At 36.5% G+C, this 18647-nt stretch overlaps 1 protein-coding gene across 1 annotated transcript; it reads right to left on the minus strand.

Annotated features, from left to right (window-relative positions):
• Positions 1 to 35: 35 nt before the first annotated feature.
• Positions 36 to 9286, minus strand: slc26a10 (solute carrier family 26 member 10). The gene is made up of 18 exons (XM_057363369.1): positions 8767 to 9286; positions 8233 to 8343; positions 7770 to 7927; positions 6978 to 7142; positions 5809 to 5961; positions 5602 to 5684; positions 4668 to 4815; positions 4479 to 4592; positions 3782 to 3859; positions 3291 to 3386; positions 3100 to 3206; positions 2561 to 2630; positions 2185 to 2364; positions 1705 to 1759; positions 1502 to 1590; positions 1378 to 1432; positions 1182 to 1288; positions 36 to 1075 (listed from the first exon to the last, which is right to left on the minus strand). Exons 1-18 carry the CDS (start codon positions 9026 to 9028, stop codon positions 1037 to 1039), a joined length of 2070 nt encoding a protein of 689 aa, XP_057219352.1. The 5' UTR covers positions 9029 to 9286; the 3' UTR covers positions 36 to 1036.
• Between the last annotated feature and the right edge of the window lie 9361 nt (positions 9287 to 18647).

Below are 18647 nucleotides of genomic sequence, written 5' to 3' on the forward strand. Positions count from 1 at the left end.
CAAGCATTAATTTTGGTTCCCTTTTAAAATCATTAGCCTATATATAATTTGATTTTACAATAATTTTTGTTCATTGTTCAGGTCGATTTGTATAATTATTGAACGCAGTTTAGCTAATTCAGTATTCTAATTCTTCATCAAGTAAAGACAAACCAACACATCAGCATGCAAGACGATTGTTATTTTGAATGTACTATAAAATATCCAGAGTTGGCTGAGGGAAAATGCCAGTAATGATAACTGGGCAGTCATGTGAGCCAGTGAAGTGGCCTTACTTCCATCTAACCAATTAGTGATATCTCAAGCTTTAAAAAAGAAACTAGTGTTTCCCTGAGAGGGTTCTTTGAAATACCTAAGAAAAATGCAGGCATCAAAAAGTACAGGGAAAGTCATTTGGAATTTTTGGTTAACATTTTAGGTCAATGTGTTATTAGGTATTCCGTCAGGCTGATGGCAATTCATGACTTCAGCAAGCCACATGTTATAATATTGCTCATTATTGCAAGTTGTAACAAACTTTATTTTAAAATAAACTGAGACAAAAATAATAACCTTTACACGACACTGTAGTGATTAACACATTAGTCCAACAAGGTGAATATTGCATAAATAATATAAATAGCTAATGGACCTACATTTCAATAGCATGTACAGCATTTATGTATTAAAAAAAACCATTGTAGGCCTATCTGTACAAAATCCATTTTCATTACAATAGCTTTTCATGTCAGTTTTTCAAAGAGAAAAATGGTTGTAAACTAAAATGATTACTTTTAATACACTGCCAAGATTCTCCACCCCTCTATGTTTCTTTTGGTTTATTTTCTGTTTATATGAAGATTGCAGGAACACTATTAACACTGTTGTTCAAAGTTATGAGTTCCACTGGATACCACGTACAGTGTAAACAACAGAATACAAGAACTAAAAACAGGCACTGTGCTGAGAAAATTGGCAATAAAAAGTCCTGAAGCCTTTTCACGCATCCTTCAGTTTCCAGACCAAGAATTCAAATGCCTTTGGTTGTGTAAGATAATTACACCCACACCGTTGCATTGTTCTCTTGTGGTTTTTCCTGTTGAGCAAAAATGATTAAATGTCAATGCGACATAATGCCACAGTTAAGCAGAATGTTTTTGCAAAAAAATTAGTAATGTTATGAATAAGCCCTTGCATCATACTCTCTGCTGTTGGATGTAGACCACAGCATCATGGACTGTAACAAAAATATGTTGAGGATTTATGTAGTTCATAAGCCCACTGGATGTCAAAATCTTCAGTACACTCTCTAAAGAACAGAGAATGTATTATTGTTTGATTGACAGTAAACACTTTAGTACATTGGTTACGTTATTGAAGGCGAATGTAAAACTTTACCATTGCAGTTAGAAAGGTATATCCGTACCCCAATCTTTTGACACTCCATGCACATCTGTCACAATATACAGTATGTAATTATTGAGAGCATATGACAAAAACAAGACTAACAGGCCCAGCTTACCTGTATGAACAACCGAGCTCCAGCGACATCCATGAAAATGACACTGCTGCAGTCAATCAACACAGCCTGAACTTCACCTTCAGGCACTTCTGCAGTAATGTCAACAATTAAGAGAAAAAAAATGTAATTGTAAGATTTTTGTTAAAACTTTTCATTATTTAAACATCTCTAAAATTTGGTACCAGAAATGACTGAGAACTCACCTGATCGGAATAAGTCATTCTTTGAAGAAAATGAACTGTCTGCAACTCCTTGTTCCTTGTAAAACAATACAGTTATCCTTTAATTCCGTTTCAATAAAACATCTTAGAAATATGAAACAAAACTTTTTTTATAAACATTTGAAATGCATTACTGTTACAAACAGAAGCATGTCGTTTTTTATTGAATTGAAAGCCTTTATGAAGTTAGGAGCCTGTTGATAGACAAATAAATAAAAACCAAAAGCCAGAATAGATATAGAATTAAGAAGAAAGATAAAGTGAATTAATGTAGTTTATTCTTTTATTGCAGAATGTAGAAGTTTATTCTACATTTTTTAACTAAATTTAATAGTATTTCTTAATAATGCTAAAACATTAGGTAAATTAATAAAAAATAAACAAATAAAAGTAAAAAAGCTCCAACGATGGCCTATAAACGGTATACAAACTGTATATGAATGGACTGATAAATCATCTTACTACAGTACTGATGGCCTCCCTCTCTCTCTTCTCTATTGCTTTAATGGCTTTCTCTCGTCTCCGTATCTTCTCAGGGGTGAGGCCCAAAAGCTCAGTCATTTCTGCTTTGAAAAAACTACGATTCCCATAGTAGATGGGCCCATTGTAAGTCAAGATCTTCACACCAGGGACTTCATAGCACTATGATAGAGAAGGCAACAGTAAATCATATCAACTAAAATGTTTAAACAATATTAATAAAATATGATTAACTCTACAAACACAAGCACGTGAATTGCACAAAATAACATAATGTGCACATGATAACTTTTGCTAAAAAACATGATAAAAAAACAAAAGATTGCATTAAAAGAGAAGGAACTGACTCCTGACTCACTTTATTGTGATTGTTAATAGATCTGTAGATCTCCGTGTTGGCAGCTCTGCCCAGTACAGAGCAGCTGGCCCTGAAAACATGAAGTTTATTATGAGTTCAGGGATTTTTTTGGTCTCAACTTTATCTCCCCTTACCTTAAATGTGAATTAAATATCCGCCAAGAGAGGAAGATTGTTTTGGAGTATGGGGGTCTGTAAGGGATACTGTTTTATACAGCCCATGAGCATTAGAATGCTTAATTAAAGGATGTGGTAAACATAATTATTAAAGCAGATTAATACACAAAACTAATTAAATTTCAATATGAACTCAATATCTTGTTTCACTGGGGCTGCTCTAGTTGGATTGCAAGGTAGCTCCAACTCTAGTCAAAATGATAGAACATAGACTAGGTCTACATTAATCCAGATAAATTAAAAATAGTTTTCCCCAAAAGTGGCTTAAAAGGTCTGTCAAGCCATCTGAAATGGGAACGGGCAGCCAAATGTGGACGTGTTTATGATTCATGAGGACAGGATCAAAGTACATAAAAATGATACCTCTGTGTACGACAGATAACTGACATCATTGAGAAAATGACTCCAATGGCCAAGCCCAAGTCTACATTTAGCACAACCACTGACAGCCAGGTCACAAGCCACACCATCTGCTCAAATATACATAAATGATTATACGTGGTATCTTATGAACACCAAAACAAAGTGGAAAACAAAGATGGGAAAATACATACAAAATCAATTCTGCTAATTCTCCAAAGATCTGGGAGGTCCTGAAACAGCAGGAACATCTGTCTCAAACTGGTCACATTTATACAAGCAAGTACCGCCTGGATTGGAAGAAGAAAATATATTACTGCCATAACGATGCTTTCTGAATATCAGCATGATTAAACCAAAATGTACAGTATTTTCTTAAAGAATGCAAGGTGCAGACTTTTCTTAATGCTTTTGGTAAAAAATACCGTAAAAAAACTTACATTTTCTGGCTGCTGGGGGCGCAAATAACATTTCCCCCCTATAAAATTACATATGTCTTTTTCTGTAATTTTACGGTTTTGACCAAATTTTAAAAAATAATCTGTAACCAAAAAATCCTGTAAAATCTGTAAAAAAAATTCGTAAAAGTACGTAAAATTACAGATTTTTGACATTTTAAGTAGAAAAATTCTGAACAAATCTGTTTTTTTTACAGTGCATGTGTTATTGTTACAGGAACTCTTACCTTTGGTAAGAAGTAGAACAGAGGGCCTATCAGCAGCAGTACTATTAGAACAACCAGACTGGTGAACAGTCCGGCAAGCTGTTGATACACAATTTACAGAAATAAATACAACAGACACCTCAGCACACAATTTCTACATTTTTAAAGAGTACATAACTAGGGATTTTTAAGGCCCTACTTTGGTTTATGGAGTGTCCAAAAACAAGTTTATGTACATAGACGGTTATTTCGTAATAATAGGCAGTTATTCTTACCTTACTTCTTGACTGACTCTCAAATGATTCGTTCCGCGATTCATCTGTCTAATCCCCTCCTTTCTGCTAGCCTAGTCTGATGTGATTGGTCAGATGGTCTAGTCTGATGTGATTGGTCTACCGCTAATGAGGCTCACGAGTTACAGTGTTTGGGGGAGAAGAGTAAAGTTCTCGCAGGCAGTCCTAGCAAAACGTATCTGCGGCGGTTCGCGAATCGGACAAGGTAGGACTCGTTTGCGTGATTCAGAGTCGACTCCCTTTTTTCCAAGCCAATAACTTTGTTATTCATTCACTTTTGGATTTATAACTTGGCAGACTGCTTACTTTCAAACACGGCAACATAACACACTGCATGAAATGTAATTTTCATGATCTCATGTTATGTACTCTTTAAACATAAAATAAGTGTTGCAATAGCAGTGAATGTGATCTCAGACAAGTACCTGTGTGTACCCTCCAGCACTCTCCAGAATGTTAGTGGTGGCCAGTGTAGCTGAACTGGGGAAGCAGGTGAAGAGAGATGACACAGTGTTGGAGATCCCATGAGCTAGAAGCTCCTAAAACAAAACAAACGCTTGATTGGAACATTTTTGATGGTAAACACTTTTCATAACAGTGACTACGATATATACCTGATTTGGATCAATGGAGTATCCATGTTTGTCAGCATAAATCATGGCTAAAGATACAGACACGGCGTAACCGACAAGGGTGATAGCAACTGTGTCGGCAGCTATGTCTGGAACCGTCTCCAACGCTGGCAGCCGTGGCTTAGGGAAGCTGAAACAGAACACTCAGCCTTAATTTATTGGCATGATAAACACTGATAAAAACATAATTTCTTAAATATAATTTTTTCTCTCGTTTTATTTTGTGAGTTTCAGCTGTTGTAAGAGAAAATATATCTGAACGAACAATAAAACAACTAGGTAAGCATTAAGTAAGGGATAATGTACAGGCAGCCGGTTGTTATCGCAGAAATAAGCGGAGTGGAGGGTCTTGTATCACACTAAAGGGGCTTATTTCACAATAACAGCAGGCTGCTTGTACATTATCCCGCTTATTACATGGCTACTTGCCACATGAGAAAAAAAACAGGAAATAAATGTGAATTAGAAATATTTTATTAGCTCATTTTAACCGAATGCAGACTTTCCGAAGGAAAAGCCATTTACTTTCGGTTTTATGGTAAGAAACGACGTTCAAATGTCACAAACAGGCAATTTAGTTTAATCATTTGTAAATATAATGTCATATATGTTATTAAAATACATATTTATATTTAATTTGTCAAAAAAATCTATCAAAATGATTTGCTGCATCCGGGTTACCGTGTAGTTTTGAGTGGTTGTTATCTGGGAAAGACGAACCTGCAAATGTCGCGACTGGCCAATCAGAATCAAGCATTCCAACGAGCCGTGTAATAAGTGGTAATATCCCATGTCTAGTACTACCTGCATTTCAGTAAGAGCCTCATTAATATTCATGAGCCAAGCTAATAAAATGTATAATGTCCCTCCCCCATTCCAATGCGTTCAAATGCCTCTGATTATATGAATAGATTACCCTGCTGGAATATGTCCTACTATTTGTATGTTGTATCTGGAATCCAGAGAAAAGGCGTATGTAACTCCTGTTGCAATGATAACCTGCAACAAGAGGAACAGAAGAACATTTTAACAGAGCTGATGGAGAACAAAAGTTCATTAGCATATTGATGTGAACATTTATAAACCTAAACGTTCTCAAATATCCTAAAACAATAATACTCACAGTGATGATCTCCACTGGGATTGGAGTGCGCAGGCGCTCACGAAACCGTGAGTTCACCTCTTTTACTGGGACCAGAACGGCCAAGCAGAGCAGTGAGATCACCAGCTCGGCCACATTAGTGTTCGGCAGGTTCTCCATCACTGAACCCAGAGTCTGTGGATTTAAAATTTAAAGAACACTTCTGACACACCTGGGGCCTCATTTATCAACAGTGCGTAGAAAAGGTTCTATATTTTGTCCTACGAATGAAATTTAGAATGTGTCTAAGTGCAAAAAAATGCGTATTTATCAAACGTGCGTACACGGTTCTTAAGCACACCAGTGAGTAATCATTGTTGATAAATCCCACATGTTCTTAAGCGCCATGTTTGTTCACCCAATGAACCATATATGGTGACGAAACCTCCCTCATCACGTGCTCTCACTAAACAGATCACAGCGGTCTTTGAAAATGCATTCTTTGCACAATGCATGGTTTGCTCAATTTGATTTTTGTTGTTAATTTCATAATTATTTATAGGAGACTTATTTTGCATAAAATGTTCAGAAAAGTGAAATTGCAATTCGGTAAAGTGATGTGTAGTAATAGAAAAGCAATTAAAAAATATTTATATAATTTTGTAATAATGATTAATATGCAAACCACTTTTTTATTTTCTCATATATTGTTCTGTTAAGTGTGTCTTTTACATTATGCTTTCAATTAAAGGTTTGCCAAATCATCCAGCAAAGTGAGATCAGCCATGTCACTATAACTACATTTCAAATGATTTCCCATCTGTCTTTTGTAGCCTCACACCAATTATACAAATGTCTAGCTTGAACTATGAATTTACTAATTGAGTATTTGCAAATAAAGTACACTGGCACTTTATTTTTGCACTACATTTTCTGTATAAGCATGCTCAAAGGTGTGCTCACATTTACACACAATTCTACGTATTAGTACAAGTTAGTAGATCCCACACTTTGCATTAAACTGTTCTCACGCACTCACTACGCACACATTTGTGCGTACTGTACGTACTGTTGATAAATGAGGCCCCTGGTTCTTTGGCAGTACGTTTTATTACTGGCATGAACAGTTAAACTATCATTTGTTTGGAATAGGGTACTATGCAAAGGAAATGAAAAACACTACAGTCTGTCTGAATTCGGTCGTTTCTGACCTTAAAAAGAGAGAAGGCACCGGTGTATCGAGGGAGCCGTAGTCCCAGCATGCTCTGTAGCTGTGAGATGGTCACGTGGAAGGCGGCTGCACTTGTAAAAGCTTTTACAATAGGTTCTGAGAGGTATGTTGAAAGGAAACCTAACTGGAACCCACACATGCAGAGCTGCATACGGAAGATATAAAAACAATAATACAATAATGTATGGAAGCCCGTTTCTGCCAGGGTTTTTATTAATTATGACTTAGACTCATCTCATTGTAGTAATTCAAAATAACTTTCTCAAAATAATAACTTGGTGGAAACGGGCATCCATAATAATGCAATAGGTCTAATGTTTTATCAGAGAAAACACATTTGTTTAAATCAAGGATTTAAAGCCAAGGATGCCGTCATATGATGATCCCTTATCACCATAATAAACACAGTACTGTATATACTTTTAGATAGACCAATAAAAACACGCATAAAATATAAAAGACAACTTGTTTTATATTTAGTGTTTACTTGCTTTATTTTATTGTTTAGTAGGCAAATTAAGAAAAGTTTTCTACAAATTTTTGAATATTATACAAACATTTTCAGTTGTAACATATTTGAATAGCGCTTTTTAAAAACATCATCCCAAAATGGATTTACAAAAAATAAACCAGCAAGCTAAAAGAGACCATGATGATAAAATAAAAAAATCTGTAAATCTTTTAGCGCCCCCTTGTGGCGCCAGTCTGCAAACCCTTGGCTAAACTAAAAAGAGCTTCTTACCATCTCATCTTTCCCTATAATACCTCTTACCATCATTATTCCTGAGAGGAATGCGACAGCTGATGCCACTCCAATCCTCTGGGCCTCAAACTCTGCAGCCTCTGGGCTACTGGAGTTCAGAGCAAGAGGGGTGGGGACCAGCTGCTCCACCACAGTGCCAGTCATCAAACTCAAAACAGCAAAGGTACCTGCAAAAGTCAGATACAATTTAGCAGTAAACATATGTCTTTTACCAGGGATTTAAACCCTTGATCTTGCTGTGGTTAGTGCCCTGCTTTAAAGCTATAGAGTTACTGTTAAGCACTATTCATATGACAGATTCTTTGTGTAAATAGACATGCAAGCAATATGCCAAATTAACAATTCAATTTTATCTTATAAAAGTAAAGGGAACACAAATTAATAATTGTATGTATGTAAATCAGGTTCTTAAATAGTCAACGTGCACTATACGTGTTTTCATAATAGCTACTATAGGCTAAATGTGGTTTACCTGTAGAAACGTGGTGACCAGTGCCGAAGATCATATAAAGAACTACAGGAAAGAAGGATGTGTAAAGGCCATAGACAGGAGCTACTGATGTCAACAGAGCAAAGGCCATTCCTAACAAGCACAAATCAGAATACAGTGAATTCGATGAATAGGATTTAGAGTTCTCTAAAGAACACTTACAGCAGAGTCCTTCACTTCGAGTAGGCCTATATTACTTAAAATAAATAAATTAAACAGCAAAATACAATCGGCGTGCAAAACGTGATTTTTTCTTGATTTGATTTATGTATGTTATGCATGCTTATATTTTAGAATAAGCGTTGTATATTTCAAATTGTTAAAAAGTGCACCAAATACAAACGTCGATATGCGCACATTATACGCACAAGTTTTTTACGCGCAAGGTTGTTGTACCGTACATGTTTATACTTAAAATTGAACTACACAACTACAAGCAGCTCTGCCATAGTCGTCACTCGACACACACGAGTCCATCGTAACGCAAACATCTTAAAACTTGAAGTGATATTTTACCTTGGGGAATGTGCACTATTCCAACAGTCAGTCCCGCCACAATATCTCCTAAAATCCATTTTCGGAGCTTGTATTTTGGGAGCCAGTTGCAAACAGGCACTCTTTTCTTGAGCAGGTGAGCGCAGTCCACCTGAGAGCAGCTGCATCTCTGCGCAAGTCTGTGGTGGAGCCGCTCTCTGCCCCTCTGCTCTTCTGTGCCATACGCCTGTCTGAAGCGATCCTCTGTGTAGATATTTCTGTACACAGCCACCGACGCGCTCATTTCTATAGTCCAAAACTATAAACACTGTTTGTCGGAGAGAAAAGTTAGTAAACTTCAGAGTTAGACCCGTTCAAGTGCAATGCCCAGCCTCTCATTTATAGTAGGAGTCACTGGAATTTGACATCAGGAACAATTGTATTTTCCTGTCAAGTGCCAGGAGCCAATTGAGCAGCAGTTTTTTTTCTTTGCAAAGTCAAATGTCCGCATCTAAAAACATCCTACGTTTTAATATGGGTTTCTCTCAGCATATAAATCTGGCAAGTCCTCTGGGTGCAAACAAACACATGAACATCCATACCTCATCTAACACATAGCACTCAGACACTCCTCCTCTTCAAAGACTCTTTCTTCATGGTTATATGACATGAAGAGTCTGAGTATGGGAAGTGTACAATGTATAGCTCTGTGTGATATCTGCGTGAGGATCAGAGTGCTATTGTTTACAGGTTGCAGGTGAAACTCAAACCATGACTATTACCGATTATTAGAGGATGTCATTTCCGAGAGGGGGTGGATGTCTGCCGACCTTTAGTGTCTTCGTGTGCTTTGTGGAACCAAACCTGCATGGTGAAGTGTAATCATAGATGTTGTCTTTGCTCTGCTGATCAAACTTCAGCTTGTCTCTGGTGAGTGTGTATTGTCTGGCCACTAACAGATGCACTACTAAAGACAAGGTTCATTCAAAAAAAAGAGAGAAGAAAATACTGTCATTATTAATTCACTCTCATATTGTTCCTAAACACATTCTTTATTTTAGCTCTGTGGAACATCATTTTTTTTTCAAAATGCATACCCTCTCTTTTCTATAGACCACTTAGCAAATTGTAAACAATGGTCCAGAAGCACTTCCGGTGTTAGTTTTTATATAAATATTTTAAATCTTACATACGTAGCCTACTTAAATCTTAAGGACATTTGTTTATCATTTTAAACCAGTTCTAAATATTCAGTTGGTTGTGTTTTGTTCCAACGTTTGTGTAGTGTAACAGGAAGTTCTTCGGTACCAGCATTATGTCATCCGGAGTGGTCTATATAACAAAAGTAAAAATTATTATTAAAAAGTATCATAAACACATAAGTGACTATATTGTATGAGCTATATATTATAAGGTTTCTAAAAAAACATGCAACAGCTCTGTGTGAGGAACACAATATTCATGCTCGTAAGCATGTCTTCATTCAGTGTTAAGAAATGTTTTCCATTGTTCGAAATGTAATTTACGTAGATGAAATTCATTGAAAGATGGGTGAGCCTCGGTTTTAGTGTAAACGTGATGGAGATCACTTCATCGCCTCCTTAGCCAACAAAACTATTGCCGTGTAGACCTCTAGACAATGTCACGGGGCCTGAGATTACAATCTCCAAATCCAACCCGTGGAACAAAGAGTGATACAATATAAATGAATGATTTGTTTTGGTAATAGAACCGTGTTAGGTCGCATGAATGAACTTCTTCCTGATTATGATATTTGTTGGTTCGTGCAAATCACCATGCACCTGTGCCAGGTCAGACTGGACAGATGTCACAGATCACATTTCAACTATTTTGGCCCTCACTTCAAACTGAGATTCTCATGTCATGTTGTTAAGAGACAGAAAAAGTTGAAAAAGAGTAAATGATATAATAGAATTACTTTATGATAAAAAATCATGATGTTTGGTGTACTTTGAAAAGAGAAGAAGTACTTTTTTTCTGATGTAGCAAATTTGCAGTTGTTTATAAATTCAGCATTAGCTCATCACTTCAAAAAGATGCTTTCTCTGGTTGAGGGTGACATGGCTTAAGTGCATGAACTTTATTACCAATTATCTTTTTTTTTCTTTCACAGACTGTTCCAACTTTTCTCTGTGTGGCTGTATTGCTAAAAACAAGAGCCAATGGAGCTTCACAATGTCTTCGCTGGGTACATTTCAAAATGTTAAGTTTATTCATTTTTTTTATTGTGACACAAACAGTGCCTAAATACAGCGATGTTGTTTTGATCCCACTTTCCAAGAATCTCCGGGTCTCTGTATACGTTCTGATATTTTGAAGGTTTTGCCCAAGAATGCGGCTATTGTGTTCATTAGCTCAGGAGAATTTATGGACGTGCTGATGGCGTGTTGCGTCTGATGGCTGTTTAAACAAGATATTAATCAGTGGTTAAAGGAACAATGCACTGAATGGCAGAGGATATGGAATGTTAACCCCCCTAAAACAAGATGAAGCGCAAGCAGTCCAAGAACGGGACAGATTACAATAAACTCAAACAAAGACAATATAAACACAGTGTGAGATTCTAAATCACTTTGGCTGGAGCGTGAATCTGAATATCAGTCTGCGATGGACTGACAGGCTGTGAGTAGCTCATATAGCACATATCCCCACTGTCTTACTATAATAATGCTTCCTTAAAGGGATAGTTAAACCCCAAATAAAAACTGTAACTACAGACTCTTTCGTCTGTGGAACACAAAAGATATTTTGAGAAATGTCTCAGTGGTGTCCATACAATGGAAGTCAATAGAGTTCAGTGTTGTGTGGTTATCAACATTCTTCAAAATATCTTCTCATTTTGTTTTGAGTACCACTTTGTTTCTGTCAAACCCCCCTATGCTGGTTTGTACCGCACATAAAATACATTTTGTGTCATATGATAAGCACTTGCATAAAAATGTTTATGTTGTTTGGCTCCAAATCGCTCGGTGATGTAATTTCCCCAGTTGTATAAATTATAATTGCATTAGAACAATATCTTCTTAATCTCAGACATGCTGAGAGTGTTGTGGTTCGTAGATACTGTTTGCTTCACACCGATATTGTTTTGGCACTGTCAAGATAATTTTTTAATTCTATAGTTCCTCTTATTGTTTGTCATTTTAATGGGCCTCTTCAGTCGACCCACGCTGGTATGTCCTGCGTACTGACCTCGACAACGAGACGCGTGCTGAATCTCTCTTTCTGTCTCCATCCGACCACCTCTCCCTTCCTGACCCATCACGAGTGCTTATTCTAAACGAAACTGCGAACTAACAAAGTTATTCATTTAGCAGCTATTTCTCTTTTTTGTGATTTTCACATGTGACCCAGTGTGTGAAAACCCTGCTATTTTTTGTGATCGACTGTTTTTCACAATCATCCTATATATTGTGAAGAACATTCTGTGAAAATATAACTTTTTAATATACCTTTGATATTGACTGGGAAAGGCCGTGTCAAAGATTTAAATCATAGTGAAATAATGGTTGAAATCAAACTTTGATGCTCATTGTCTCAGAATTAGACTTTGAGACTTTAGCCTGGTTTTCACAGACTGGGTCACATATTCCAGGATTTTTAAAGGGGTCATATGACACGGCTAAAAATAATATTATTGTTTGTTTTAGATGTAATGCAATGTGTATACATGATTTAAGGTTAAAAACACTGTATTTTCCACATACCGTGCATGTTTGTATCTCCTCTTTGCCCCGCCTCTCTGAAACGTGCGGATTTTGAACAAAGCTCATCGCTCTGAAAAGAGAGGTGTGCTATGATTGGCCAGTTAACCAGTGCGTAGTGATTGGTCGAATACTGCAAGCATGTGACAGAAATGCAACGCCTCTTACCATATTTGGAACATCAGGTTCCAAAGTAATTGTACTGACAGGTACGCACCTTACTTGCGTATACATTTGGGCGGTCTTAGTCAAATCATACCACGAACTGATGTAGATTTGTGGGGGTGTGGTTACACGAGGCGTTTCAGGCAGGTCTGGGTGAGCATTCGCTTTTAGATAGAATGCATCTTTTTTTCCGACACTTTCATTTTACATGTCTAATACATGCATGGGCATCTTACACCAAAGACACAGAAAAACACGTATTCGCGCCATATGACCCCTTTAAGAATGTTTAGATTTTTTTTAAAGCATAATTATATAAAAAAAACAGAATTGAAACTAATATTTTTTGCACATCCGTACAACAGCGACAAGATATTTTTATATGAATGAGCGTGATAACAATAGCAGATGCTTTGGTCATTGATTGCTGACTCAGAAAAAGCAGCACAATAAAATGCTTACAGTTTAATTGCTTTGAACCATGGTAACTTGTCTTGTCACTGGGAAAAACAAGAGTGCGACCGGCGTCTGAACAACAGCAGGGAGAGGAAGGGGAGTGGAGGGGCATACACTAACCTTTTGTTCCATAAGGACGATAAACCCTCCCACACCACACCTTGACCTCTAATCACACACTTATTAATATATATTTGATGTTATACATAACAGAAATGTTAAAAGATCCTGCAATTCCTGTCCTTAAAATCTATTAATGATGTGTTTGAGTCAAGCAGTCTATTGCGCTACGGAGAGTTTGTATTCTTGGCGATAGCATTGTACCGCTCGAATGCTCTGTCAGAGAACAGCCTTGAACTGCATTGTTAAGTTTTCTTTGCATTGTGTGAACTCCTTCACTGTGTTCTCCACCCATGTGGCCCTCAGATTCTCTTTTCCCTCTTTATATGACCCCCGAGAGTCTCAGCAAAGACTGATAACATATTTGAAGTCTGGTGCCAGAGAGTGGTCTTGGGTGGACCCAGGTCAGCTGTCTTTCTCCCACACACACTTAACTCGAGTGCAGTGATCTTTAAGGGCCCTTGGTGTTCAAGGATAGCTGACACGAGTGATTTCTAGACCCATGTGTTTTCATTTGTTTATGATAAATGTAGTAAAAATGTCAAAACATCATGTTTTAGAGACATCATGCGATACAGTGGTTTAGGCATTGTTTAAGGATAATAGAACGGTAAGCTAGAGAATTGATTAGTTGCACAATTTTAATAAAAAGATCAGATCAGAGTGGGCTACTCGTGTGGTTAATGTCAAAAAAGAGGCTGTGATGGAGATACTTGAGGTACTTGACTTGTTCAGACTCATACATGGAGTCATTTGGGGTCATCTGTCATCATCCGAATTAAAGTTAAGGTGGAAGGGAAGATGACCTAGAAACTAACATATGAGTTTATCTCAGCTAAGAAAACAGAAAACTTTACAAACATTTTAGCTAGCAGTTGAAAAGTAAATAGACAAAATCTGAAACATCATAGATGAGTTACATTAATTCCCAAGTGTCACAATGCTTGTATTGCACAACTATGAAAGTGATGAACTCTTTCTTCTGAGAAAAAGCCTTGCACGATATTCAACGGGGCTCAATCACTGGCTAGGGGGCCTTGGTAGTCTCCCACCTTTCACCTTCATCCCTCTGTTTTCAGCATCAAAAGACAATCCTGGCTCTAGCTGAGTGGCCACCGGCCTTATTTCCCCCCACGTGTTCTCCTGCCATTCAGCCGGGTCCAGGCCCCGTCAGGGCTGAGCGTACCCATGGGATCCGACCAACAGGACCGCTCATGGCCACTTCCTGGTCATTTAAGACCTGTGCTGCAGAATGGAGAGCCATTGTCCAGACTGTTATCTGATGGCCTGCGCCAAAACACAGACAAAGCCAAGTGTCTGGAGACTCACCCCTTCCTCTTTCATGAGGTTATGGGGCTTTTTTAAGCAGGGAAAGGAATAGGTAAGATAAGGTGAATGAAATATAATCAATGAAAACAAGCAATGACAGTTGTAATTGAACATAAGAAAATTATTTTTAAAAAGAAACATAATTTATAATGATCAAGTGTGTCTGCAGAAGTGAAATGTTGATCATGACAGTGATTCACAAAAGTGTGTGAATAAATCCACTATGCAACTATACTATTCCCTGTTCATTTTTTTTTATTTTTTAATATTATATATTATTATTATTATTATTATTTCATAATAATTTCATATAATTCTATAAATACAATTTGTATAAAGCTTTCCACCTTTTGTAGTGCCTCAATACTCCCTGCCTGTTGTTTGTCATTCCAGATTATTCCATTTTTTGTTCTAGTCTTTAAACTCTTTAATTGATAAATATTAATAATTAAAACTTAATTGTTGATATTTCAAGTTAACCGTTATATTTCATTTCCCAAATGAACACTCTGTACTTGTAAAACATCCCCACAGGTACTGTATTTACAGACAGGATTTTTTTATGTTGATCCCACAACCATAATAGAGAGAATTACTTTAACAATTTTTTTCTGTTGAACACAAAAGAAGATATTTTGAAGAATGTAGGACAGCAAACAGTTCTGGGGCACTTTTGACTTTCATTGTAATTTTTTCTACTATGGTAGTCAATGGGGCAACTAATTAGTTACAAGCATTTGTCCAAACATCTTTTTCTATTTTCAACCAAACAAAGACATTTGTACAGATTTGGAACAACAGAGAGTGAGTAATTCATGATAGAATTTTCATTTTTGGGTGAATTATCTCTTTAAAGAAGGCTTGTGGGACTTTGACGTGAGAGGCTTCAGAAAATGTTTTTTGCTGTGCATTGTGAGCTATTTGTTGCTGTTTGTGACTGAGACAGCCCATATAGTCTGACTCCCTCAAATCATCTTGATTTGCAAAACAGACCTATAGAAGGTCATTTGGCAGACAAGATTAAAATACCGAGATGATTTCAACCTGTGCTTAAGACATTATCAAGAAAACACCATTGCAAGACTGTCCTGTAGTGAGGATGGTAATAGAGGCCTTAATTTCTTGATTGTTTTATTTATTTATTTGACATAAATTTTAAAACGTAATACAAACAAGCCCAAAAGACCAATTCATACACATTTTAAAACTGTCGAGGATAACATACATAAAAAAGCCAGAAGCCAGAGGCTTATTTCCCTTGTGGTCCTCTGTATTTAAAAATGGACTAACAAATCATAAAGGGAGTGAAATCAACATCAAAGATCAGCAACTCACATACTGTAGTAACTTCTAAAACCATAATTAAAAAGCCATTTTTTTACTTCTCTTCTATAAGTACTTTTTATCTGTTTTTACCATCAGGTAATTAATTCCAAGCGACAGAGCTAGTATATAGAAAAGAATTCTTCCTAAACTCTTGAACCTACAATATATGTATTATTGTTCCTTGCCCTTGTAGAATGCATGAACATCTCTCACAAAAACATAATAGGCAAACAAATACTTTGGAACATTTTTCTGTAATATTTTATACACCATCATCAACTTAAGAAAAGTTAGCCTTTTATCTACTTTTAAAAACCCAATATCCCTAAAGTGTTCATTGCTCAAATGCATTTGTGGATGGAAATTCAAAATAATCCTACACAATTTATTTTGACTGTAGAATACTTTTAACTCGTTTCGTAGAACCACCAAACCAAAATGTTGCAGCATAATCATAATGTGCTTGCACTAATGCACAGCTAACATTTTTAAGGTTTGTTCATCTAAGAAAGCTGCCTGTCCTGCTTAAAATTTAATTTGATTACATATCTTTGAATGAACTACAACAGCCATGTTTTCTCCGGTCAATTTACTATCCAAAATACAACCCAAATACTTCACTTCTTGTTTAGAAGTAATAATTAAATCTCCAACCTTTACTTATAATTTAGAATGCTTTCTCAATTTAGCCACAGAACCCAATAAAATAGCTTCAGTTTTCTCCAAATGTAAAAACAGCTTATTATGAACAAACCATTTGGATACTTCCATCATCTCTCTACTTAACTCAATTTTAACTTTTTCTTTTATCTCATCAGTAACAATTATTGCTGCATCATCAGCATATAACATAAGGTGATTAGAGCAGGCCATTTTTAAATCATTAATGTACATTAAAAAAGTAAGGGTCCCAATACACTTCCTTGTGGTACTCCACATGAGATGGGCAAGCAATCTGAAAACACCCCATTTAAATCCACCATTTGACACCTATTTGAAAGATAGGACTTATTCCATTGACATGCCTTAAAATCGAAACCTATAGCTTTAACTTTTAAAGAAAAATATTATGGACAACATGTGTCAAAAGCCTTTTGCAGATCTAACAACACCATTCCACTTAATTTGCCTTTATCCAGTTCTTTCCTGATTGGTGTCTCAGTGGAGTGCATCTTCCTAAAACCAGACTGAAATTCTTACAAAATATTAAATTTTGAAATATAGTCTTCAATCTGATCAAATATAATCTTTTCAAACACTTTAGATAAGGTAGACAAAATTGAAACAGGCCTATAATTGTTACATTCCAACCTACCTTTCTTAAACAGAGGGATAACTTTTACTTGTTTTAATTCGTCAGAAACCTTTGCTTGGCTAACAGAAAGTTTTAAAATATGAGTAACCACAGGGGTTATAAAATTAGCTGAATCCTTAATAACTTGCTATTATTATTTAGCAATCATAACCCACTGTCTGGTTGATGATCGCTGTATTGCCCTGCTGTTTGGGTCTCAGGCATTCTGAGTTTCCCTCAGGTAGACCAATGATAACTGGCATACAGAGCTGGCATTGTGTGGCTTTCATCAAAGAGTGAGCTGTTGAAGAAGCTTTGCTGTTTGGACTATCATAGCTATCAGTGCAGGTGTACCAAGGGGGATGGGATGTAGACTGCTCACATTTCAACTGTGCTAAATCAACTGCATGAAACTCTCTGGGATTCCGGTAAAATGTTCAGCGTATAGGTCATTTCTCATGAATTACGTGCAGAGCAAACTCAGTCTCTTAAGTTTGTGAATATAGCAAAAGGGTTAGTGAGCCAAATACTGTCGACTCCACGTGTGGGTATTTTAGTTCAGCATTGACTCAGCACTGCCCTCTGCTGGAGAATAACCTGCAATACAATTAGTTGAAATGTACGAAATAAAATATTTTCTTAGGATTCCTTCTTTAGGGATTTTGTGTGTGTGTGTTTTACAAGGACAAAGACAAAAGCTTTGATAATAAGTTTATTTATGTCATTCTTGGGATTGATATTACTGTTGATGTGAAACCTGCACAGATTTGTATTTTTATTCTAAAGATAGGAAAAATTACAATGGTAGTCAAAATTGCCCCAGAAAGGTTTGCTTTCCTACATTCTTCAAAATATCTTCTTTTGTGGTCAATAGAACAAAGAAATTAACTAAGCATTTTTTCCTACTATGCAGTCAATGGTGCAAAGAACTGTTTGGTTATAAGCATTCTTCCAAATATCTTTCTCGGTGTTCATCTTAGAACAAATAAATTTATACAGATTTGGAGCAACTTGGGGGTGAGGGAGGGTTACATTCTTGATGTAATACAAATGACACAGACCTTCCTCACAGACTACAGACCTTTTCACTCTTCACAAGAATGCAGGAATTTGACATGAAAATGTTGTCTTCTTGGTCACATATGTCCTTTCAAATAAAAATCACAGATATTTAGAACAAAAAGTAAAAGCAGCAAATAAGCAGATGTGCCTAGCCTAGACCGATCTATCCATCTCTACACTTTCCCTTCTTTATTTTTGAAGATCAAGCAATAGCAAAAACTTGAATAAATCTGTGTCTTTGATCTGCTCACGCAAGTACGACTTAATTTCCATTTTTAATTTTTTTCTTCCTCTCTGTGAAAGTGCCAGCATCAAGATTTACCTTGGTGTGCAAATGTGCTGGAATAGGTTTAAAGGAAATCTCCTCGCTCTCTCAAAGCTGAAGTACAGATGTTATGGAGTTAATTAAAAATTTAGCAGTTTGTTTCTTCAGCACCAATTTAGGT

This window comes from Triplophysa rosa, linkage group LG21 (assembly GCF_024868665.1).
Source record: "Triplophysa rosa linkage group LG21, Trosa_1v2, whole genome shotgun sequence".
Taxonomy (NCBI): domain Eukaryota; kingdom Metazoa; phylum Chordata; class Actinopteri; order Cypriniformes; family Nemacheilidae; genus Triplophysa; species Triplophysa rosa.

Coding starts and splice junctions, on each gene's coding strand:
- slc26a10 (XM_057363369.1), bottom strand. CDS start 9,028: ATGAGCGCGTCGGTGGCTGTGTACAGAAATATCTACACAGAGGATCGC. Junction 4,816..5,601: donor GTAGGACATATTCCAGCAGG/GTAATCTATTCA, acceptor GTTCTGTTTCAG/CTTCCCTAAGCCACGGCTGC. Junction 3,387..3,781: donor TGTTCTACTTCTTACCAAAG/GTAAGAGTTCCT, acceptor CTTCCAATCCAG/GCGGTACTTGCTTGTATAAA.